The 25,741-nt window shown below is 40.4% G+C and overlaps 1 protein-coding gene across 3 annotated transcripts in view; it reads left to right on the top strand.

Annotated features, from left to right (window-relative positions):
- Positions 1-18,019, top strand: part of LOC146547770 (rho GTPase-activating protein 6-like) — a 136,002-nt gene extending 117,983 nt beyond the window's left edge. Inside the window, exons 3-14 of one of the 3 annotated variants that reach the window (XM_085265447.1) lie at positions 883-954; positions 3,447-3,595; positions 3,733-3,861; positions 3,958-4,153; positions 5,193-5,248; positions 6,711-6,861; positions 6,955-7,103; positions 9,754-9,933; positions 12,105-12,196; positions 12,292-12,521; positions 12,681-12,752; positions 14,274-18,019. In XM_085265447.1, the coding sequence (XP_085121573.1) occupies positions 883-954; positions 3,447-3,595; positions 3,733-3,861; positions 3,958-4,153; positions 5,193-5,248; positions 6,711-6,861; positions 6,955-7,103; positions 9,754-9,933; positions 12,105-12,196; positions 12,292-12,521; positions 12,681-12,752; positions 14,274-14,818 (2,021 nt within the window). In that variant the 3' untranslated portion in view covers positions 14,819-18,019. The remainder of the gene's footprint in view (positions 1-882; positions 955-3,446; positions 3,596-3,732; positions 3,862-3,957; positions 4,154-5,192; positions 5,249-6,710; positions 6,862-6,954; positions 7,104-9,753; positions 9,934-12,104; positions 12,197-12,291; positions 12,522-12,680; positions 12,753-14,273) is intronic. The other 2 variants (XM_085265450.1, XM_085265448.1) reach the window with 2 other exon arrangements.
- Positions 18,020-25,741: the final 7,722 nt, after the last annotated feature.

Below are 25,741 nucleotides of genomic sequence, written 5' to 3'. Positions count from 1 at the left end.
ATCCCCCCTCCAAGTGACTCATTTGACACAGCTGTAAGGGAACATCTGCGGTTCAAACCGAGGTTGCTACACCAGCAGATCGAGGCTCCGCGAATTAGCCCAGAAAGATCTCACGTGTTAAAAGGACTGCGTTTTTATAGCAGAGTGACAGAACGATAACATTAAAAGTTGCTGAGGTTTCCACAAAACTGACATTCCTCGCCACAAGATGAAGATCCCAAGACTTTCAAGTCTCACGTGGCGCAGCTTCCACAGTTTCCTGATCATCAGTCAACAAATTCAGGAGCCATTCATCATGTTGACGGCCGACAAAACGGCTTCCTCTTTTCAAAGAATTGCGGTGAAATACCTCGATGGAAAGCTCACATGTGGACATTGATGTCCTTTTTAGGATGGAGATTTTTTTTTTTTTTGTTAAGTTAAAGCCCATCAGCTGCTTCTCTAAAGATCACTATGAAAGTAAATGCAGTGAATGGGGGCAATGCTGTGCTCTTAATGCAGAAAAGGTTTTTTATTAAGATAAACCAGGCTAAGAATGTGTATATGCGCCCATATATGGTGCTGTGACATGTACTGCTGTCTGAGGTAAGAAAAGCCTTACATATACTTGGTAATTTAGATAAAAACTATAAGTGATTTAATGTGTTTTCACAGTCATTTTTTCCTGTGCTGACTACTACTGTTGCTGACCCTGTCTGACAGCTCCATTAAATGGATTTGAGTGCATGGATACCTCACCTCCCTCCCCCACCACAGAAGTTAATTCATGTCTGCATTCCTGACATAAGCTTATTAAATATAATAATCCAGATAAGAAAGAGCAGATATGGGAATCGTTTGTTTCAGGTGATTTATTTTGGCCCTTTTTCCCCCCATGTGCAGATGGACAGAAGAGGAAAAAGTCGCTGAGAAGGAAGTTGGACTCGCTCGCAAAAGAGAAAAACAAAGACAAAGGTACGCCAACTTCTTTTAACACCCACTCTGATATTTTGCCATTTCCCTCTGCGTCTCTTTGCCTTCAGGTGTTGTCACGACTGTCTCCATCCCCCCTCCCTCCCTCCACCCAACTAGTGAGACATAGGGGTCCAGTCTGTGGTCTCCACCCCTCGGGCAGGTGAACAGGGAGGTTACAAAAACAGTTTCTGTTTACTGGACTTCTACAGTTTATATTTAGCTTTAGTGGAGCGACTCCTTGTAAGGGGACTGGCTCTGAGGATCAGCCACTGTGCTGCGCTAAGCAAACCCTGCATATTTGGCAGGAAGAGCAAAAAACATAGTCTAAGACAATAAAGTGGAGAGCGAAGTGAACTGTAAAATGAAAATGGGATCTTGTTACAGAAGGTGTGAGAACACTTAATGATAAGGAAAAGTGCTACTGTTAAGGTGATATATGAACAAAGCTAATTACTAGCTAATTAGTAATGACTAGGGTGACTAGCAGCAAGAAAACATGTTTATTTCCACTGTAAATTTGGACATTTTAACCTAGGAGTCTATGGGGTGGCATTTGGAGTCAACCTCCTGAATGAAAAACACACCTGAGTTTATAAAGCTTTTTAAATCAGAAACAAAAAACACAATAAATTTACTCGTAACTGCTAAAGCCAGCATGGCAGTGCATAGTTAAAAGATGCAAAACAGCAGCCAAAACACAAAAATGTACATTTTTTCCAGGTTTTCGAGAGTGAGTGTTAGGTTGGCATATAAATAATGCACATGCTTCGATCAACGCTTATTGCTTATAACGTCTGTCAGATGTTATAAGTAATATAGCGTTATAAGTCCGGTTGTTATCATGGTGGTGGTGCATGGTGGGCTTAGCTTTGAACTGAGCCCAGAAGGCTTGATTTATGCATGGTTTCAAGCACAAAAGGATTCTAAGTCCTCTCTGCAAGAGAGAAACAGAGGGGGAAAAAGAAAATTGTGTCTCTGGTGATGCTGCTGCAGTAATCTGATCTGTAGACATGTGATGGTCAAACACCAGCCAAAACTGCATTTGCAAATGGATTAATAGCTGCTACAGTCTCTTTTGTTAAAAGCGGATGTTTTACCTCAGACAACATCCAGCAACTTGTCATTCTAAGGAAAAGACACACTAATTGGTCTCAACTATGTCTTGCTGTATTGTGCTGAGTTGAGCATTTACTACTTCCTGAAGCTGTGAGATGACTCCTGCATGAACTTAGACCAGTTGTCACTGGTGACGTGAAAAACCAAGTGCTGAAAATCAAGTGTGTGTTCCTGAGACGCCAAAGGTCTGAAAATGGAAGATTTATAAAGATCTGACATGGCTTGATGAACATGGTTTAGCTGCTCATCATGTCTATGTTATGGGGTTTAGAGACTGGATATAAGCACGTGTGCTTGTGTATGTGTTGGATATTTAAGCGACTGTAGAGCAAACTCTTTGTGCCACAGTGTTGTTCATAAACCACAGCCTTTCACTTGTGGTTGTGGACTACATTTTGCTTTCCCTCTCCTCTGTCTTCCTTTGCCTCTTTTCTTCACTCCGGCTCTCTCTCACACACACACACACCGCACAGCTGGACAAGTTTTTTTTCTTCCTCCCCCCCTCAGCTGTTGGCTCAGCCCTTAGGATTGTGTGTAAATGGAATATATAGCCTGCAATAGCCCAGTATGACATAATTCCTCTCTGAAGGCAGCACTGCACGTAATTGGGCCCTCGCATGTGTGCATCCATCAGAAGTACATGAGAAGCTGATGACTGTTTTAAACTTTAAAAACGTTAAAGCGAAAATCTAGCCTGACTCATCGGATGCTGACTGTCGGCATGACCACCAAGCATTTCTCTGTGCCAGCTCTGCTTGCAGAAACGGCACAATCCGTCACAGCAAACGACATATTCCGAGAGGCAGCGTTACAACTGGACCATCAGAGGAGCACGTGAATGCAGGGTTGCTATTTTGCAGTTGTACCATCACTGAATTCTGGGCTTATGTAAGACTAGGGTAAATGGAGCAAAGGAATAACAAGTAACCATTATTCATATCGAGTATGTGTCAAAGCTGCGCACCAACTGAAGTTAACCTCGTCGTGGGTGAGCGTCATCAAAGTTGTGTTATTTCTGTCAAAGGCCCCTAGAATTAGTGGGCTGTTGTAGCCGGATTTACGTCGGTTGACTTTCTGTGATGTCTTATTTTGGAAAACAGATGTAGTTCTTTAGTAGTGCCGTAAAAGTTTTACTGATATAGTTAATGTGGTTTGAGATGCCTCCATTGCATGTGTGTAAAAGGCAGGCTGCAGCAGAAGTGATAAAGCTGTTAACTGTTTATGCTGAAGAGCTATTTTTGGATGTTGGTAAGGAGCTTCTTTTTCCCATTTCTTCATGGAGCTAATATTAGTTCAGTTACCCTAACCTTTTTTTTTGTTTTCTTTCCTGTTTTTCCCTCTCTCGTCCTCCAACATCTTTTGGCTCTTTTTCACAGAATTCATACCCCAGGCCTTTAGTATACCCCTGTCCCAGGTCATCGCCAACGACAGAGCTCAAAGGCAGCGACAGGATTCTTTTCGTCAGGACCCTCCACAGCGGGAGGAGCACAAAGACTCCTCAGACCTCGTATCGTCCATTTTACAGGTCCGTCAGCTCGTCTGTATGGCTCTCCTTCTGTGTGTTCAGTCTTGTAATTCCCATCTTCAATCTTGGGAACATTTGGGACAAATGTATTTGCACTCCAGAGAATAGACTGAATTCTTAAATCATGTGTCCTGCAGTTTGCCACCAAGCGGCCGTCCAACAAGGAGTTATCCAGCAGTAACTCGTCGCTAAGTTCCACATCAGAAACGGCTAATGAGTCAACATCGCCCAACACCCCTGAAGCTGCCCCACGAGCGCGGAGGAGGGTGAGGCATTGAAATTCATCATAGCCTGAGCCGCCCGCACAGATCAAGTGGAGGTTTTTTTTTTCTATTCAGCCGGGTTTGTTGATTATCCTCTAGGGAGGCATGTCAGTGGACTCCATCACAGACCTAGACGACAACCAGTCCCGCTTGCTTGAGGCGCTGCAGCTCTCTCTGCCAGCTGAAACGCCGAGTAAAAAAGAGAAGCACAGGGACAAAAGGCTGAGCCTGAATCCCATTTACCGTCAGGTGCCACGTGTCGTCGATAGTTGCTGTCAGCACATCGAAAAATATGGTGAGCAGCTGCTTAATCGCTTAAACAAACCCCCCAAAAATCAGGATCCTGTTTGAAATGTAAATAAAAAAAGAACGCAGGAAATCTCATAAACCCATATTTTAACCACGATAGAACATACATATTTAATGTTTAAACTGAGAAAATGTACTATTTAGGGGAAAACAAGCAACATCAATTTGACTTGGATGGCAGAAACATGCCTTAAAAAAGTAGGGACCGGACCATGTTTTCCACTGTGTAGCATTACCTGTTCTTTTAACAACAGTCTGTAAATGTCTGGGAACTGAGGAGACCAGTTGCTGGTTCAAACTTGGTTCTTCTTTGTCGTATGTTTTGTTTTACGATACCCTAAATGTTTTCAGCTGGACTTCAGGCAGGCAAGTTCAGCATCCAGACACTTCTACTTTGACGCCATGCTGTTGTAATAAATACAGCATATGGATCCTCTTCCTGAATTATGAATTTATTATGAATAGGGCTTCCTTGAAAAAGATGTTATCTGAATGGGAGCATGTGTTGATTTAAAACCTGTATAAGCATTTCTGCAAGTGTTCCTGAGCTCATGCACTCCAACACTGAATAATACAGTTTTTTTAATGCAGTATCACCTGAGGGCACAAGGTTCAGGGGCATCCAGCATCCAGTAAATTTTCCTTGTTCTTTTACATGCAGAGTTTTGTACAAATTCTAAGTCTTAACAATTTCACATTGAGCAACATTAATCTTTCCAGAATTTATAGATGCAGACTAAGAAACTCTCTCTTTTTACACCCAATGATGTTACTGGCCTGTTGCCAATTAACCTAATTAGCTGAAAAAGCGTTACTTTTCCAGCCTTTTCTTGCAACTATTCCAACTTTTTTGAGACGTGTTGCTGCATCAAATTCAAAATGGGCTGATATTTTTCATAAAACAGTAAAATGTCTCAGTTTAAACATTTGATACGTTTTCTGTGTCCCTGCCTCTTCAGAATTGGGACTCTACATTTACCAAGCCGTGTCTGATTTCTCTTATATCTGCACTTTTAATTCTTCAGGTTTGCACACTGTGGGGATCTTTAGAGTTGGAAGCTCCAAGAAGAGAGTCCGACAGGTCAGTATTCTGTCCATGTAGTAAAATATATTCCTTCATGTGGTATAACATCTCTCACAGGGCCTTAATTGGATTGTTTTATACTCATCAGTAACCCATTGTCCTTTATTTGAAAGTATCATTTTATGACATCCACAAACAAGATGCAAAGCGCCATGCTAAAAAGCCCAACAATAAATCAGAGGCCTGTTTTGTAGAAAGTGAAAGTTTCTGGTGTGAAATGTTCTTCACACTTCTCTTTCCTTTCACAAGAGTCAACACCAACAAACAAAATGTTGTTGCCAAGAATAGAACGTGTTAAAACCAGCACATTGCACTAAAATGTGCCATTTAAGCTAGCAAAGCTTGATCTACTGAATTTTCCAGCCTCACAGTATACAAATACAGTGATCCAGCAGAGTTTATTCTCATTATTCAAGCAAATATGAAGTTATTCTACAAACTCCTACACCGCTCATTATCCGTTACCTTTGACTCGAATGAACACACAGTGAAAGAATGAATAAATCGGGGTTAAATGAAATGGAGCAATCAGTGTGGGTGGTATAATTTTTTATATAATCTGTTGCGTGTTTTGTTGGCATGTAGTTGCACTTGTAGCGGTTACAGAAAACTAAAGGCACTTAGGGAGGGGAGGTTACTCATTCACTGACAGCCTCTGAGAAAACATCTGTGACTTTCAGGTCTCCATCATAGCAGAGGTGTGGTGACTGAGATGAAACAAATGCTAGCTTTGTCGTAAGAATTTTTGCTAAATGTTAAGCTTAAGGTACAATGAGCAGATGTTCGACGCTCTAGAGCACAATTAGCTAGTTTGTACATCAGCTAAGTTGCACTTTGCAACCTGTTCTGCAAGTCACGTGATGGCTAATGATGGCTCATCGCGTGATACAATAATTTTTTTTTTATCAGAGTTTTTCCAAATTGACGGTATCATTGTTATGGAGACCAGCTAACAAAAAAAGAAAAAAAATATATGCTTTTTAAAAAATAAAGTATGTTGCCATTACCTATAGGGTCTTTAAGCAATGCACAGGTTTTTTAGTGTAGGAAGTGTTTCAATTTCTATTTGTAGTCTGTCTATAGTTTGAGTGCTATTGACCAATCACATTTTAGCAGACTGTAAAAGACAAAAGGATTTATTAATTTAATTTGCTGTATATTTCGTGTAAAAACGACCACATTAGTGAACGTGCAGACAACCCATTGTCATGGCAACAAAATAGGCTTTGTAATTTTGAAGAAGTCATCCAAAGGTCAGATGGAAGAGATTTTAATCTGTACTGGTAAAACGAGTTTGAGCTGAGAGTCGAGCAGGTCCCTTGGAGGACCAGAAGGAAGTGAGTTTCTGTGGGTGTGTGCACTACCTAGAAATAATGTCCATTGTTGTGTGCAGAGGATGTCTCTGAGTGCCCCTTTTCCTTTCTTTCCCCTCGGCCTGTTGTTTTTGGTTGTCCTTCAGCTGCGAGAAGAGTTTGATCGTGGCATTGATGTGCAGCTAGACGAGGAGTACAGTGTTCACGATGTATCTGCTCTGCTGAAGGAGTTCCTAAGGGATTTGCCGGACCCTCTCCTAACCAAGGAGCTCTACACGGCCTTTATTAACACCACATGTAAGTGTCTTTTCGCACCCCTCCCACTTTCCCTTCTGTTGTCTCCTCATTCCTAACCTCCCGTTGACACCTTTTTTTCCTTGCGCACTGCAGTGTTGGACTCATATGAGCAGCAGAGTGTCGTTCAGCTGCTGATCTACCTTCTCCCAGCATGCAATAGTGACACACTTCACCGCCTGCTGGAGTTCCTGTCCACTGTGGCTGATCATGCCCATGACCAGCAAGATAAAGACGGGCAGGAGGTGAGCAACAGGCTGAAACATCCAAATGTAGAGCCTGTGGACGGTTTAATGGCATTTTGGTTCCACCTTATTGGGAAGAAATTACCAAAGAAGTCATAGGAAGCAGTTTGCGTGGGTGGATTCTGTACATATGTTCCAGAAACAGCACAAGCACTACAAAAACACTGATGTAAGATTACTAAATAGCTTAGTAGTGATTATAACATCCGGGGATAGTGTCAACCGTTGCATTTGCTCAAATTTTGCAATTTAGGCTGGGGACTGGACTGGGCCAACTACTCCAAGTTGAGGAAGTCTGCAAAAGTAAAAATTTCAGCATCTTTCTCCAGCACACTTGGCCAGTAAAGTTGCAGTGTACGTACGTCTGTTCAGACTTGATTGTTGGGAGAAAAAAGGTCATCAAATAATTTTACCCTATTACACTTTTTGTGAACTTTCGGTACAAAATAGTTTCGGTACAAAATTTCACAGAAAAAGCAAAAAAGTAGAACCGATGCGCCACCGTGTCAAAAGGAGTTGAAGTGGTTAAGCATCTGACTGGGATGCCTCCTGGACACCTCCTATGCCAGGTGTTTTGGACATTTCATACTGGGATGAGGCCTTGGGAGAATTGTGCTAGAAACGTGTTGATGGTCACCAAAAGCACCTGGTTGAAGTGCAACTTGCTAAAAGACATTTTACAAAATATTAGTGGGGGGGTGAATTTGATCCTGTATGTATACCTTTGACCCTGTGTGGATTAGAGAAAATCCAAGATATATGTATAACAATCCCTCCTGGAAAAAGAACAGTTCAAAGAAATCATTAAAAGCCCCAAATTACCATGACATTCATGTCCATAATGATTGTATGGAAACTTCTGAAGACATCTGTGTATGTGCACTGAGAAAGAAAGTTTATTGTCTCTGGTGATGCATACTTTCATTATCTTTTGCAGGAGAATATTTGTTGCTGTGTTTACGTGTGAAAAAGTGCTTTTTTGGCACACACGTTCGCACAGATGGATTTTTGTTTTGTTGTCTCTGTGTGTCTATATACACAAGAGAATGAACCCAAACATCGATGCGTATGATTCCTCCTTCGTGGCTCTAGTATCTCTGTCCGCAACTCTGACAGGAAGTCGGATTGCTTCAAGCTCATCTAGGAAAATATCAGCACTCCTTGGCTGCTTTGTGGTTCTCGTCTCTGTGCTGGGACTGGGAGTGGAAAAGGGAGGAAACTCAACAAGAAATATTAAAAAAAAAAGGAAAAAAAGGAAAATTTGTTTTTTAAAAAGCTGTCAAAGCTTTAAATGACTTTTAATTTTAGATGTCGATTGTCCAAAAGTACATGCACTATTACACAACCCAGAGAAAGCCAGAGACAGCTGTCGTGCTCGCCTGCGCTTCGTGTTCAGAAACCCCCATGATGCTACTTTTCATCTATCTTCAGCTTAAAGTGACAAAAAGCAGAGGGGTGGGGGTTGATAAGAAACACAGCACAGAAGTTGGAAGGGAGATTTTCCAAAGGAATGGATGAGAGATGGTAATGTGAGAGGGAGGAGAAAGTGGGAGGAAGAACTCCCAAGTCTGTGTTATTACAGAAGATAATTTCTGCAGTTCTTTTGGAATTATTAAAAAAAAAAATCTCCTAATATGGAAGAGAAATGAGAAAATTGTCCCTGGTGTCTGTGATGCGGCCTTTGCCCTTTATCTGTTAAAAATTGTTTTTCTCTTTGAATTTCAAAACAAATGGAAAATGGATGGAAATTAAATATCACAAATATTGTAATCATACCTGCATTAATACACCAGGTAAAACACACACATATGCAAACACACAGACCCATCTACTGAAATATTCTAGCTAAAACTTGGGTTTGTCAGCACTTTTGATATGTGAGTGTTTGATGATATAAACTGGTTTGTTTAGCATTTGAATGGCGCGCAGCTTTTACGTCTACTTGAAGTAGATACATAGCCAAACGCCAGCACAGTAGTGGTGGGGACCCAGAGAAAAACCCAATAGACCGGAAAAACGGGCAGGAGACAAGAACACAAGGGGGAACACAAAGGAAACACATGGCATGCACGCATGGCGACTGTTGTTAAAGTAGCACATAACTCAACCCCTCGACCTCACCTCAACACCATTCCGAGTCTTCCGTGTTGTATTGAGTACAACTAATCATTAATCTTCTATGTAAACTTTGATGCTGTCCATTAAGTTGTTACTCTAATAAATAGGCATTCCGAATTTTTCTGTTATTTCTCACCCTTTGAAAAACAAAAATGTCTCTAGTTCATGAAATCGTATTTAAAATTTATTATTAAAAAAAAGACGGGTTCTGCTGGAAGTTTCTTCCTGGTAAAAGGGAGTTTTTCATTCCCACTGTCGCCAAGTGTTTGTTCAAAGGGGCTTGTTTGATAGTTGGAGTTTCTCTCTGTTGTTGTCGGGTCTTTACCTTACAGTATACAGCGCATAGGCAACTGTTACTGTGATTTGGCACTATATAAATATAATATAACTGAATTGTATTGAAAAAAATGTTTTTTTTTCATTAGTTTGGCCTACCATACGGTTGCAGTTCATTTAAATTAATAGTAAAAGACTGAGCCTGAGGAATTACTGAGTGAGCCATTATTAATAGGTTGGTACATTTGTGTCCCAGATCACAGGGAACAAGATGACAGCTTTAAACCTTGCCACCATCTTTGGTCCCAACCTCCTCCACAAGCAGAAGAGCACAGACAAGGAGTTCACTGTCCAGAGCTCAGCCAGGGCTGAGGAGAGCACGGCCGTCATCGCCGTGCTGGAAAAGATGATCGCCAGCTACCAAGCACTCTTCATGGTCAGTCGCTGAAGATTTCTAAAAATAAAATACTGTGCAAAAGTCTTGAGCAACCCTCCATTTCTTTTTATTTTGCTTCCAAGCCGCCAATCTTTGTTGTCATTTTTTTAAGTGGTCTTGAGCAATAGTTCCCTGAGTTTCATTTGGACTTCGGCTGCTTTTTCCACGCATTTTCAGTTCAGCCCTTGTACTTGACAATTTTCTCAAAAAATTTATTTTTTTGGTCTTTTAGCCTTTATTGGCTACAGATAATGTAGATAGACAGGAAAAGCGGGGAGAGAGAGAGGGGAAGACATGCAGCAAAGGGCCACGGGTCAGACTCAAACCCAGCCCTACTGCTCACCAACCATACGGTGTATGGTTGCCTGCTCTGTAGGTCCTGTGGATGTTATTCTAGAGCAGACAGAGGATAAAAGCCAGACTAGTGAAAGATAAGAGAAAAAAGCAGAGAAATAGAAAAAGAAAAGGGCGAGAAAAAGTTGAGGGTGAAGTAAACAGGGTGTCCAACTGCTGCTTCTGTTTAAAGGCACAATCATATGATACACAGCACCAAAAAGGCAAAACAGAGGGGGGTACACAAACAAATATACAATTTTGCTGTGTGTGTGTATGTGCGTGAGATAGAGAAAGAGGCTGTGAGTGTCTGTGTGTGAGTGTTTGTCACAGACCATGCTTGAAAAATGAGGGTGAGAGACTGCAATAATGCTACCCGACTTAGAGGCAGAGGCATATAGGGAAAGACCCAGGAGGCCCCAGCTGTCCACGGCACACAAGTGAACTGAAGATCCAGGGCCACACGTCCCGACAACAACAATGCATCCACCCCAGCCTAGAGAAGAGGGAGGCCCCAGACGAAGCTCTGGGGTGGGATGGAGGTGTCAGGGGACCAGAGGCAGCGAGCAGCCAAACCCGCCGGAGGCTGGCTCCCTCAGCACAAGCCGAAGATGGGGCCACAGACCCTGGAGAACCACCCAAACCCTGGCAGAGCCCCCACCACATGATGAAGAGGCCCAAGCCACCCTGGACCACAACCCCTCTTAAATGCCCAATCAGGCACCACAGATCCACCAAGTGCCTAATTTCTTTTGGGGGAGATCACATAAAAGGCAGTCAACATCTAAAGAAGAGCTTTGAATGTCCTTCAAAAAGCCTGGAGAACTCTTCCTGAAGACTACTGACGACTAGGGAGTTCATGCTGGTTGAAAAAAAAAAGGTGGTGGCCATTAGAAGAGAGGGGGTGGCTCAAGGCCCTAGCACAGGATAGGATGAAAATCTTCTCTGTTGTGTCTTGTGTGCTGATGAAAATGGAATTTGGCCTTTGGTAATGAGACAGACGAGAAGGAAAAGATGAGATAAAGTAAAAATTTAGAAAAACAAAAAAGCAAAAAAACAAATATGTAGACGAATCAAAAACATCTTAAAGTTTTCATCCAGATACTTGAACCTGTTTTTCCAAAATAAAAGCCGAACATTCATGCATTAAATCTTTTATTTGCTGTCAGAAGAGGTCACAGTATTACACAGATTACTGCCTCATCAGTTGCTTTTGTTCTTTTCTGTCCCTCAAACGGGAAAACAGTTTGGGTCATTTCAGGTCCGCAACTTTGAAACTCTAATGTTTCGTAATCTGCCACGGAGGCTTACATTCCTGCAGTAAGCCAATGAAGAGCCATTAATCGCATAAAGTGAATTGGGACTGACTTGCGCGTCTTAGAGAGTAAAAACAGATTTGTAGGCAGCTCAAGTTCTATGAATGACATCTGCAAGTTGTTTTGTAACCTGCTTATGTCTGAATTTGTTAGTGAGCGACATTTACTTTCAAAGCATTTCAGGATGGGAGTCATTTGCAGACATTAGGTTTTTGGACGGTGCTCTTCATCTTAATCCGCATGTCTGATAAGCATAAAAATCAGCTAATTAGAAGATCAGATTAAGAAGTCCACTGGAAATGAAGGTAACAAGGCACATCATTAACTTATTATCGTTTCTTCCCATCATACTGAGGCAAGGAAAAGGGAAAAATAAAGTTTTCATTACTAGAAATCCAGTACATTTTGATATCCTTGCAGTAGAAAGGACTACAAGGATCTGACCATTCTTTAGAAGATAAATGCAGCATCGGTGGGTGGATGTTAAGTATTCACTTATTTTGCTTACGTTGTTTTATGTAGGTTCCTCCTGATCTGCAAAACGAAGTTTTAATGAGCCTTTTGGAGACCGATCCAGATGTGGTCGACTACCTTCTGAGGAGAAAAGCATCTCAGTGAGTTACACCTATAGAGCGCTTAGTCTTGTGTTTCCCTTTCCTTCAATCTCCGACTATTTGAACCCATTTTAATTATTTTTTTCCTCCCGCAGGAGTCCGGACCTGTTACAGCCAGAGGAGCCCTTCGTCCTGAGCGAGCGGCATTCGTCCAGCGACTCCAACAAGGCGTCGAGTGGTGAAGTGTCCCCTTATGATAACAACTCCCCGGTCCTGAGTGAGCGCAGAGGGGAACCAGGGAGCCCGGCCAGTGAGCAGCTCTACCGCGTCCCAGAACAGTACTCTCTAGTGGGGCAGAGCGGAGCTGTCACTTGGGGTTATAAAGGTGAGAGATGCACAATGTCTGGTATTTACAGAGATAGGTGATTAGCACGTGTTATCACACTTTGGCCTTTCTTCTTGGGTATCAGCAACATGTCTCATAATAAATGTTCTGTATAACTCAGAAGTGGCAGGAATTTGACCTCTCTTGTGCCTTTTTCAGAAGAACATGCTAACATTTGGGGCACATGGCACAGTACTCTGAAATCGGCACTCAAGAATCAAACATATACAGGTAAACAATTTTCAAGTCAGTCCATGCCCGCTGCAAATTTTGTTTCAAGTGGCTAATGAGCCAGAGCGCTATGCGCTTGAGACATGGTGTTAGTTATTAACCATGACAGGAACAGATCTGAAGCACGTAGCACATTCTATATTATTAAATTGGCCACTTTTTGCAGACCGTTTGTTTTATCTGTGTAGCCAGGCAGCACATACGATCCTGGTTAAAAGCTAATTAACCATTGACTGTATAAAAGGATTGCTAGAGTCTCTGTGATGATACCTATTCGTTTGTGGGCTGGCATTTTGAAACACTGGGTTTATCACTGTACTGTACCCAAACTAGCCAAATTTGGAGTTAGCTAATCCTTGGATGCTTGCGTAGCAACCTACATCCACAAACTACATGTACCTTGATACATTTTTAGCTTTAATAGAGAAAGAAAGGTGGTGGCATTAAGTTTTACCCAGACTGGAAGAGGAAGAGTAGTCATAGCTTTCTATTGACTTGTTTAGGTTAAAGATACCTCATGTGCTAGCCAAAAACAAAAACAAAAACAATACCTAAAAGTCATAAGATGCCGGAAGCAGGAAGAACGGCAAAACTGGGGACTCTAACTTTTGAATTCTACACTTTCTATACTTTTTGATATTTAATAATAATAGGTCAAATATTCAGTTGTCATTTTCAAGTTACTATGTTTTTATAGGTTTAGCTGACGTTTAGCTTTTGACCGTGTTGGCAAGTACCTTAGGTAAAGGCAGCAACTTTTTTAACACCTAAAATTCAGTAAAGTAAAGGCATTTTTTTTAGCATGTCAGCCCCTAGTTATAGGGCTGAGTGGCTTTTTCTCTTTCAGTGGGCATGGTTTTCAAAGTATGACACATTATACTCCCCATCCCCTGATTCAGTTGTGATAAACTTAAAATAAGCTACAGAAACCAGAAACGTTTTTGCATAAGGCTGTACTTTCACAACCATGTTTCATCACAAAACCAGTGCTTTTAAGGCTTTGTTCTGTATTTACTGATGACTCATCATGGATACACGTTAAGTTACGAATGGGTAACGTACACTGAATGTGGCACATGAAAAAACTGCAAATCGTGAACATAACATTGCATTTGCAGGGGGATGCCGCATATGAGAATAATACTAAATAATAAAGGCTTTTAGAACCTTATAGATGTTATTACTTACTGTATGTGTGTATATGTGGTTTTGTTAAGATTAAGGAGGAGATAGGACACATGCAGACATATGTACATAAATGTGTATGTATATGTATATTCATACATATACAGATGATGATTATAATAAGATGACTGAGAATTCTAGTGATTCAATCTACCAAAAATAGGTTTATGTAGTAAATTAGTATTTGGTTTATTATCAATAACATAAAAATTAATTATTAATAAAAGCCTTTCTTACATTTCTTTGTACAATTTTATATCAGTCACTAAATGGAGATGTGTGTCTCCCTCAATATTCGTTGACAATCTTACTGATGAAGTGATGCTGTCTTCTTAGGTTCCCATAGCAACATGTCAGAAGGAAGCTCCCGCAGCTCACAGGAAGGTCTAGATGGACTCCATAGTGATAGCAGGCATCAGACAGCAGTACAACGGACTCAGACAACGCCTGACATCTCCGAGTGCAGACTCCACCCACCGGTCACCAGAGTGTGCACCAACCCTCATGCGGACAAGGGGCGACCACGCCTGCAGCTAAACATCAACCCTTCTGTGACTTCGCAAAGGGGACATGGAGTTAACTCGACCCTCAGACCTCAAGCCGGAGTAAACACCGGAGAAGGCGGCCCCCTCGATGGACGCTCTCCTCCCCCTTATAATGCGCACCATCGACTGGCTAGCTCACAAAGTACCCCTCAGCTTGCGACGGCTCAGCAGCCACACGGGAGGTCGAGCGCAGGACAGAGCAACTCGGCTTCAACAACAGAAGTCCCAGTGGTCGCACAGAGTCCAGAGTGGCAGGAGTGGCAGAGGGACCGGTGGCAGATATGGCAACTGCTATCCTCGGACAATGCTGACGCACTGCCAGAAACTCTGGTGTGATTTCAGACAATGTACTCTGTCTCAGCCTCTTCTGGCCAATCAAAGACAAGATCAAACCCCTCCAATGACAATCACTCCTTATCCCTATCCTTTCCCTTTTTATTTCTGCTGCCCTCTCATCCATTCACTCACTGATTTCCTGCTTTCTATGAACATCATGTGCTGTCCTGCAACTTAGCGCCGTGGCGTTGTTGTTTACGTGTGCAGCTGCTGCCTCCAACAGACTTTTACATCCAGGAGCCACTAGTATTTGTTGATCTGTTCGGATGTTAAAAAAGTTGCTCAATTTCCTGGCCCATATATTATGTCAACATTTAGTTAGGAGCATTTTTTAAAAATGCCTACCCGAAATACCTCAAAAAATCCGTTCAGAATATTTTCAGATTTTCTATTTTTGAGCGACATCAGTCTTCATATCTCAATATTAGGAAAACATTTTTTAAGTTTTTTACATTTTAATTTCATCATTTTTACATTGGTCACCACACACTAAGATGTACGCGTTAGTAACTGCTGCTAATTACAGACTTGTTGTGTGTATACTAATGATGTAATTCAGCGGCATCTTTCTGAAAAGATCAAATGTTGAGTTGCTTTTTGATGTCAGATTACCTTTGACTGTATATATATGTACATGAATACACAAATTGTTGACATACGTGCTTAAATATTATATGTAAAGTGTATAATTTGCCTAAAAGTATCTACCTAAATGTAAGCCAGCCCCTTAATCGGCAGTCCAGATGTTGGTGTTTGTCAGACTGCTGTTTCTGTCTTTGATATTGAATGTAAAATGCTTCACTTGCAGTAAGACGCTTAAACCTAATTATGAAGCAATCTGCTGTAAGTTTGCTTGTGCTCTCGCCACCTGCTGCACTGCAGAAACAATGTGCCAAAGTATCTCTCTCTCTTTTTAAACTAAAGGATCATTGTTGTTCAGTTGTGTTGATTCCATCCATTTGGTTAATTTTTGTAAGACTCAAGAGTTAAGTTACTGGCATTTTTATCAAGAATTTCATATTTTAGCACAAAGCATAAACTGTAAATAATAGATGGAAGTAACCACTAGCTCTGAAATCCTCCAGGTTAGCATTTTTGCCAAAACTGGACATTATGAATAAAGATTGGATCTGACTGAAACTGAGGGAAACCACACGCTCACTGAGGTGTTACCGTTACTGACAGGTCATCAGAAAAGGGACAGGGCATTCTCACTGGCTGACTCTAGTAAGTACCATAATTAATAAACTGGGCATCGTGTTTCATTAAGAATGACTTGAAACTAGCAAATGAGCCCATAAACTAGAAAAGTGTTTACCGAGCCCACAGATCAAATGAGCCGAAGGGTGTTTTCCCCACTGACTTCCATACAGTTTTAAATTATTTTGAATCCAGCACTATCGCCCCCTGTTGGCCATTAAAATGAAACTTGTGCATATATTTCAGAAGCTTTCATAAAAGTCTACGGTACTGAAACAGGAATTCGTTGTCATATTTCCATTCCTAAAACTGCTAAATTAGAATTATGTATTAATGAACATTTAAACCTTTTTGTGGATATTTATTACATTTCTCACTGATACAAAAACTGTGCACGTCAGTCAGAGCTTTCTGAGAATTTCTTAGTCATGTAGAATCAGAAGGTTGAATCTGGAAGTGTTGAAATTTGCCATCATTACAAATGTTTTACAGAGCAGATGTTGTCTTTTTATTCTCCAAAATTTTCTTAAAACTTAAAATTTATTGTATTATTTGATTTGAATTTCTGCTGAAAGTGTTGCTTAGATCATAACATGATCAAAAAGTCATTGGTGCAAGCTGGATATCCCAGCTAGGTATAAACTAATTTCCCGTCTACTAGCAATGATGTGTTTTTCCAGGAATCCTAAAAAGAAATTATGATGCTTTTGTGATCCAAGTGTTATGCTGGGGAAAAAAAAGCTTTCATGTGATGTTTTCTCACTTCTGTGTGGCACTGCTGTTGCTAATTAAGGTTGAAGGCAACTTTGTGAATATCTGTTTTTATAATAATCTACACCCACAGCCAACCTGCCCAACTCTTCTCAAATGTCGTAGTCAAGTGGGTATTTGCTGGCAAATATTTCACATTTTCTCATCTTAAGGTGTAATATTTGCTTATATGGAGCCACTTCAGCATTAAATAGGAAGATGGACTATGAATCATCATCACATTTTATTTTCTTAAACATTGACAAGTCAATGGGAACAAGCCTCTCACACGTGCAAGAAATGCACGGATTGTGGAAAGGCCTATGGCGCCATCTGTTGATAGACTCTGTACGTTAGCCTGTTGCTGCTCTTACACTTCACAATATCCATGGGAATCCATCTGTCCATCTGTACTCAGTTTAAAATCAAAGCTTGTGATTATATTTTTGTGAAAACATGCAAATCTATGTCAGGAAATAAATGTGCCATAGGTCTTGCTTTTTAAAGCTGTTTCTCCATGCAGTGCTTAAGGTTCATTGTGAATCTTCTGTATTATTTTATTTTCTCTTGAGTGTTGTAATATCAAAATACAATATAACAAGTTTTATTCAGAAAAGAGGCAGTTCTTCAGTAACCACCATGGTCTTGGCTTTCCCCAGATCGAGATGTTTGTCTTGTCGATGTCACGTTGTAACTCCAAGAAACGTTGTGCTGTTGTGTTCTGTTTTTATATTTTGGTGGGGTTTACTGGGTCCAAGTTGTAATGGAATGTCTGGTATTTGCTTTTTGTACTGCGAGTCCTCATCAGTATGCTACAATGGAATTAAATATGACAAAGTTTACAACTGCTGTGCATTTCTATTATATAGCATGCTGTGGTGTAGCATGTTGTTATCCACGATAGTGTTGTTCAGTTGCTTGCTTCTATCATGGAACAGTATTTTTTTAATAGTATTTTACAATCTAGTCTTTTACACAGATATACGCATACAGTGTAATATTTTATGGAAAAGGTGGTAAATGGCCTGTATTTGTATAGCGCTTTACTAGTCCCAAAGGACCCCAAAGCGCTTTACACATTCAGTCATCCACCCATTCACACACACATTCACACACTGGTGATGGCAAGATACATTGCAGTCACAGCCACCCTGACAGAGGCGCACTGACAGAGGCGAGGCTGCTGGACACTGGCCCCACCGGGCCCTCTGACCACCACCAGTAGGCAGTGGGTGAAGTGTCTTGCCCAAGGACACAACGACCGAGACTGTCCGAGCCGGGGCTCGAACCAGCAACCTTCCGATTACAAGACGAACTGCCGACTCTTGAGTCAATACAAAGCTAATCATAATAAGTGTTGTTTTATGTTATATTGTTTTTATTTTACTTAATTTTTTGTAGAAACTATAACATTCTGTTTGTATATGTGTGTTTTTTTTGCTGCTGATACAACCAAATTCCCCCTTGTGGGACAATTAAAGGATTATTCTATTCTATTCTAACAACCAATTGCACACAAAAATGCGAGCTTTACAGATATATTAATAATGCCCAACATACTATTTTCTATAGCTGTATAAGCATTTAAAATGGCCAGTAAATGAAAAAATTTAAATCAAAGAAAAAATAAAAGGCAGCAGAGACATGCTTCAACCATGTTATGAGTGTTGATGCTGCAGAGGTTGACCACTAGAAGGCACGTATGTCATAGCAGGTCTCGCTACCATTTTGTTAACCTTCCCTTTCACTCTTGCTGCCAGCCTTTTCTCACAAATCACCCTGACGCTTGTGTTCACCCACTCATATGTTCTCTGCACTCTCTTCTTCTTCACCCCACTGTTCATTGAATTATCAGCTTTGTCCCTCTGTGGTTACTACAGCTTTCCTTTTCACCCCTGTTCTTGGAAATAGGCACCAGCACACTTCTCCATTCCTCAGGCATCCTTTCATTCTGCAAAATTGTGTTTAGCAGTCTGGACAAAAGATCTCCAGTAGCCATGATAAATTTGGTTTCCCTACTGTAAAATAATGCAGTGTTATCTATGGTCAGAACAGGCAGTAGTCACTGTTAAATGTTTCAATGTCTTTAGTAAATCGCAAGTAGGCCTATAGGGTAACTTACTTTGGTTGACTGGAGACAGCAATAGTCTATCACTATTCTTTGGTACACGGTGTACAATGTGGCACTGAATAAAAGTATCCAAATCTACAATAGTTTCATGATTTATTAGATTAATGCTCTTTTCTGCTCAGTGTTTTTAAGTTTGGTGTGTGCCAGATAATACGATCATATCTTTCTTGAATGTTCACAGTGTTCAAAGTCTTATTGACTTACTTAGAGCATTATTTCACTGTTTCATTTCATCTGTGGACTCACATGCAAATGTGGACCTGGCTATTGAGAGAAAGTTAGCAGTCTGTGTTAATGATGCTGTTCTTCATTTTTCCCCATTAAAGTGAGTGTTGGTGATTTTCAGTCATTGAAACAGCTGCCAATTATCTTCAGTTGGCAGAACAAATAGAAATCATTATTTTTTAGCTTTCTAGGTTGCAATTAAGAGAAGTTCACTGAGTGTTTTGAGTCTTTGATTTGAATCTCTTATTTTCTTTTCCTCATTATCCAGCAGATACTGCATAATTGCAGCCATATGGTTATATTTTCTATAGAAAGGGTACCTAACACCATTTTTAAGGCATAGTTAAGTACTTCTTGGTAATGTGTGGATTACAGTGTAATTTACAGTGGTCCATTCAAAGATTAGCTGAACTCCATTATGACTCTATTAACGCAAAGTGCACTTAGTAATCAGGTTTGCTTTCATGAAAGATAAATGGAAGCTTACGTTAAAATTTTTTTATTGCGTGTCTTCTTAATTTGGAGAAATTTAAAACTTTATGAAGTGAAATTTAATTTACTTTGTAAAAGTGAGAAGAAAATTTTAATGTTGGGAATCTGAGTTTAAAAAAAAAATACATGCACAAAGAACATGATTATGGAGGAGGTCAAAGCAGCAGGCGGTGTAGATTGTTAGGTGCTGAAAGATAAAAGGTGGAGAGGGAGCCATGTAAACTCCTCAACCAGCCAGCAGAACATTAACAAAATGAACATGAGCCAGGAAGTCTGAGAGAAAGCTGTCACACACAGCTCTCATTTGACATCTGTGCTTCTTGTTTTAGATGCAAGAACAAACAAAAGAAAAAAAAAAGAAGAAAAAACTCTGAGTCACTCGACTGTAAATGTCAGACTGAGGCGCACGCGGGCACTTTCACAGTCTCACCTTCAAAAACTTATTACACTTAGAAAAAAAATACATGCCTGTGAGTGAAGTGCTGCGTCAAGAGAGGTGGTGGTCTGCAGAGCAATGAAGTGAGTCATCTCTCAAAACGCACAGAGTATAATGGAGCCAGTCGAAGTCTGTGGCAAGACACCCGGGCGCTCTGTTGAAATCCTGGTGTAAATATGACAATAAGCGATCAGATTCAAGTGTTTTTGGCTCAGCATTCATTTGAAATTCTGTGGCTTTCGGTAGCTTTGTCCCACGAATCACCAAAAACATCAAGCATGGGAAAATGATTTCACTGCCCCGCATGGGAACTTCTGAAACTTCAAACTGAGGCTTTTTGTTGTTTTTTTGTATTCCATCACTGCCCAAAATACCATTAACAGATTTTTTTTCTGCTTTTATTTTCTTAGTCAAAAAATGAGCAAGTGTGTGCAAGTGGTTGATGTAGTTTCCCAATATTGCCACTAGAGATCAGCCAAGAGCCTCAAATAGATAAAACATCTTTTTTTCGGGTTATGTGGTCTGCTTTTCCTTCATTGCATATCATGAAAACCTCAAGTAAGAATAACAGGATTCAAGCTAGTCGCAGGTGGTGACCATTTATACCTTGTCACAAATTGCAAAGTAAAAGGCAAAAAAAATGTGAGAATAGATGTGTGATGGAAAGAGAAAGTAGAGAAGGGAGAGTTTTCCTCTCCCCTGCCTGATAGAATATTAAATCACCTAACACACCCACAGAGAAGTCAGATTAACTGATAGAAGAACATTAGACTCATTGAAAGAAGTAATGGATGAGCATCTAGGTGTTTAACTAAGTGTGCAAGGGGACACAGACTTGGAGAATGCCTGTAACCGACAGGTGGCCACGAGCCAGCATTTGAAATGGAGACAGACTCAAGAAATAATGAAAATAAGTCACCGTCTCATTAGTGATTCATCCAAAGATCTGCAGTGCCCACTTTTCATTGATCCTTGACTCTATTTTACTTTCTCGCAGATTATCAGAAGTTCTGATCAACTCTGACAGAGTCTGGAAACTTTGGAAAGTAAATGGATCTCAGTTCACAATCAGATATTCACTTTTAAGTCCCCAACAACAGCAGCAATCTGAGAACCTTTTTCTTTGTTGCATTCTTCATTTTGTCAGCTACATTTTTTCTGCTTAGCTCTCCTGCTATTTATCAGAGAAACTGCACCCTCATTCCAGCACCCCAGTTGTTCACAACACAACTGAGAGCTTTTGTTGTGGACTGCGTCCTTGTGATGCTTTGAATGAGAAAGTCATGTTCTGCTCAAGGAGCCTGTGATTAATTGCAATCACTTAAGGAGCCCAGAAGCAGTTTGTCTCAGATACTGTACTCCTAGTGTGCTTCTTTCTGTTTCCCTTTTGTCCCCTTATTGTCAGTTTCTGGAAGGGAGCCGGATTTTAAATAGAATTTTGTGGAGCATGACAACAAAACAAAGCTGCTTTATTTCAGCAGCTAATGACTTGGCCCCGAGTAACGTTCTCCAGTTGGCCAAGCTAAAAAACAATTTGCCAGAAAAGTACACATGCACAAATAGGTATGCATGAACTCATCCACACAGAGACACTTGTAATCGCCAGTACAAGGGTTCAGCCCCACTCTTGCAGGGGATTCATGCGTGCCCCAAACAAAAATGTGCATTTCGCTTTGTTTTGTCATGTTTCCAAAGGCCGTGCAAGGGAGGTCACTTTTTTTTGGAACGCAACAGTTTAAGAACTACATTTCTTTTGCCTATGTTTGCAGAAATACATGATGTAAAGTAAGCAACACACGCATAGACACATGGAAATCCTGAAAGGAATTTGTACCCACAAGGTCCTAATTAGCAGGCACAGTCGGTCCATTCTCATGTGCCGCTTCACAAGGTCCAAAAAAAATGGCCTGCAGATAGAAATGTTAGAAAATGTACAAAACAGGATGCCTGACCTTATTTAACCCACTGTTATTTGACCAAACTCCTGTCTACAGAGACATAAAAGGGTAAGATAGAGGTGGATTGTAAAGTGGCTTACAGATAAACAGCAAATGCAAGGAGGATAAATGGTGACTTGAATAGCCTCATATGAGATTTACTAGTTGGATGTCTACAAGGGAAATAGCTAAACAACCTTCGGTCTATATAGGCTTGAATGAAGACTGGCTGATCCACTTTGTGGCCTATGTGAACTAACACCATGCTCATCTTCATTCTCTCAGATGCACAAAGTTCCAAATACTGAAATAAGCCTAATGAAATACAAGTTTAGGTTTTTAGGGCATTAGATACTTACATAGAAACTTCACTGTCTTGTCAAGTCAAAATCTGTCTTTCCTTCACACACTGTGGTTCAAGAGAAAGTTACAAATGCGTTCAAGATCGCGCAATGAAATGTTAAAAGCCAAAACACTAACATGCTGAAATGCTCTAAGAACTAGAAACTTCAAAGACCATCTTAGAATCATTATCCTGTCAGTTCTGTTGAACCAAGGATGCAATCTTGTTTTTTTGGTGAAGACATGATACTTAAAAAATGGTCATAAGTACACAAAAAAATTCCTTACCTTATAAACATGAAGTAATAATTTTGATTAAAATGCAAGTGAAATATCTCAAATCAAATATATTATATACATATAACAGAGAACCAGAGGCAGAGAAAACAGCAGCAGGACTCCTTGCTTACAGTCTGTGACAAAGACACAGCATGAAAAGTGGGTTGCAAAGTGGCTTGCAGTCCACAACAACTGCAGAAAGGCTAAAGCGGCTTAAATAGCATGTCTTGTATTAGATTTGCCAATTGGATGTGTAGAAGGCTATCAGCTGGTCCATCACCTGATATCTTTCCCTAACAAAGACGTAATTTAACGTGTTATTTTGAGTGGCACAGTGGTCAGGGTACCAGAAAAAAAACTTAATGTAAAATATGGTGCCTGTGCTGGTGATAATAAAGGTAATGAAGGTGTGGCACAGAGGTCTTGACTTCAAAGACAACACTTACTGTGTTAAATTCATTACTAGCTTTAATGATTTCAAAGGATTTTCTCAAAACAGTTAAATACATAATTGTGCAAACCTAATGTAGCGATTTAAATTCCTGCATCTTTACACAAACCCATGAATTTGTTTTTTGTCTGCAGACTGATTTTCAACCAAATGTTACAAAACTTTGTAACCTAATCTTGTTGTCGTGGTGGAACCAGACACATACCCTCACTGGTTGACATGAGTATCAGTTTGTTTGGTTGCAGCAAAACCAAGCTAGAACATTATAATTAATTTTCTGAAAAGTGAAGAGTCCCTGGGTGAACTCTGTGTGCAAAAAACAGTGAAAAGTTGCTGCCACAGATGGAGAGCAGCTCCTAGAGCCACGAGATATGATCTATGGATGGCAACATTCAAATGGCTGTTTGCTCTGTACCGAGAGCGCAGATGAGTCAAAAGAACCGTGAAAACAACAAAACACAGAAAATGTCACAGCTGCTTGAAGAATAAAGCACAACATCATTTGTGTAATTTTTTGTCCGCCATAAATACGCTTTGCACAAGGTTTTCCAGTGTGATTCTGGGCTCATGCGCTAGACATGGTTTATTTGTAGCAATGTGCATTCATGAGTGTGACTTGACTACTGTAGCCATGTCATGGGAGGCTGCTGTGCAACCAACCATCATACATACACTAATCTGAATCAGGAATGTGGAAGGCACAGCAGTGCTGAAAATATGTTCACACTAAAATAGAGTATGTATGAAATTTTATCGATTTGAGGTTTTTGTCTATTATTTGTCAGTTTAATTGTCTAATTTAAACCAACACATTAAGGTAGTCTAAGTAAATGCAGACATAAAGCTTGTGGGTTTTCCAAAAATATATTGTTCGCAAGTAAATTACAGGGACAGGATTTGGGTTTGTGGCTTTGAAATCCAGTTGCCAGCACCTGTTGAAAGGGAGACAAACTAAAATCCTGCTACAGGAATATGCAGAGGAAACACATTCCTCTAAAAGTAACCAGTGGTCACTCAAGGCCTCTCTGGCTTTTTACTAGTGCTATTCTCGTGCAAGATGTCTTTAAGCTAAGTTTTTAAAAACTCACTGTCTGCACTACAACCAATGGCCTCACATTAACCTGGAGATGAATATTTGAAGATTTCAGAAAAGAATCACTCCCAGGACGTCAAAGATTTCATGTTGATATTACGCTTAGGATTTGGACTTTTTCACAGTGAGTAATCCAAACCAAGCATTGACATAATAATAACTAACCCTGTGTTGGACGTGTGTGTGGATGGGCTCATTTCAGATGTTCCCTTGGTTGGAGTTTGGTCTATTTTGGGCATGTCCTTTGTGCCATAGGATGTCCATTGATGTCTGTCGATTGGGAACCCTCAACAATAACTTTTATTGAGGAAAAAACTGAATCCTTATCCTCCATCTTCCCTGTACTAATTCGTTTATATTAGCCTAACCATAGCGTTGTAGTTAGCACATTGCTATATGTCAGCTAGCCCAACTTCACAAACCCTCCAAATGTCTTATGTCCAAAGAAATAACAAGGCTGTATTTTTTGGAAACCCTTCAGTCAGAACATGGTACATCATCTTTAGATAGAAATTTGTGAGTATTTTCTGACTCCGCTAAAGCTCATAAATCCTCTTCTTCATGGATTCCTGGATGTTAAACTTTATTGCTACCCCTATGAGAATGGCCGCACTGATCATTTTATTGGAGCTGGAAAAATTTGGACTATTTTTACCTCTCAGTGGTGCCTTGGTGTTTGTTTGTATTTCAGACCCCCAGGAAAACTTTGGACCTGGAAATGCCAGACTTAACAATCGGATACTAAAAAAACTAAGAATTATATCAGCTAACAAAGATCATAGCAAGGTTACTGGGTTGATGGGCCCAAGCTTATCTGATTGCAAAACAAGAGGTGTGCTGGATCCTTCAAAATAAATATAATATATTTTTTAGATTTTTTGTTAGACAGCATGACTTTCAAAGCATCATTTGTGCACGCACACACTCACACACAGAGAAAAATAAATCTTTGTTTTCTCAGCTGGAAAGCACTTGACTTGTTTGTTTTCGAAAATACTGTCTGAGTGGAAGGCTAGAAACTGAATGTTACCTGCCCTCAGAATAAAAGTACAAAAAGAGACTCTGAGAACAGCCTTGGAACATATACTGCAAAAACTTCAAAATCAATGGCAAACACACCGGCAGCGAACAAATGCGTGTTTACAGGTCACTCAGAGGCACAGCTGCAATCAATGAGCCGTCGGTTCAATTAAGTAGAAAGAAAAGACACTACGGATGTGCGGTAACAGAAAAGCAGAGGGCCAAAAAGCCAAAGGAAAGCGGGTGAAATAAACAAGCCGATGGGAGAACTTTAAAACAGATTAGAATATAAAGTGGTGATGCTTATCCACGCTGACTGTTAAATATACATGTTATAAATTTGAATTTTCACCAATTACTCAAAAGTGATGGTTAGTAATGGAAAAGTAAATAATGTAAGACAGCTTAGGCAGCTGTCTGTCTCACACTGCACGCTCACAGCAATCCTTCAGGTTAATTGCATATCACACACAGCAAGGTCTTGGTCACAGACTGCACAATGCCAGTTCTGAGTCACGCTATGATGCCTACGCCGCAGCGTTAATATAAACTAGGAATGTCTGTCGC

The sequence above is a fragment of the Mchenga conophoros genome, linkage group LG23, assembly GCF_057382185.1.
Source record: "Mchenga conophoros isolate Kocher_MC1m ecotype Shallow Benthic linkage group LG23, M_conophoros_male_GT1.1, whole genome shotgun sequence".
NCBI classification, from domain to species: domain Eukaryota; kingdom Metazoa; phylum Chordata; class Actinopteri; order Cichliformes; family Cichlidae; genus Mchenga; species Mchenga conophoros.
Note: the sequence above shows the minus strand (reverse complement) of the source record. Positions and strands in the feature narration are given on the sequence as shown.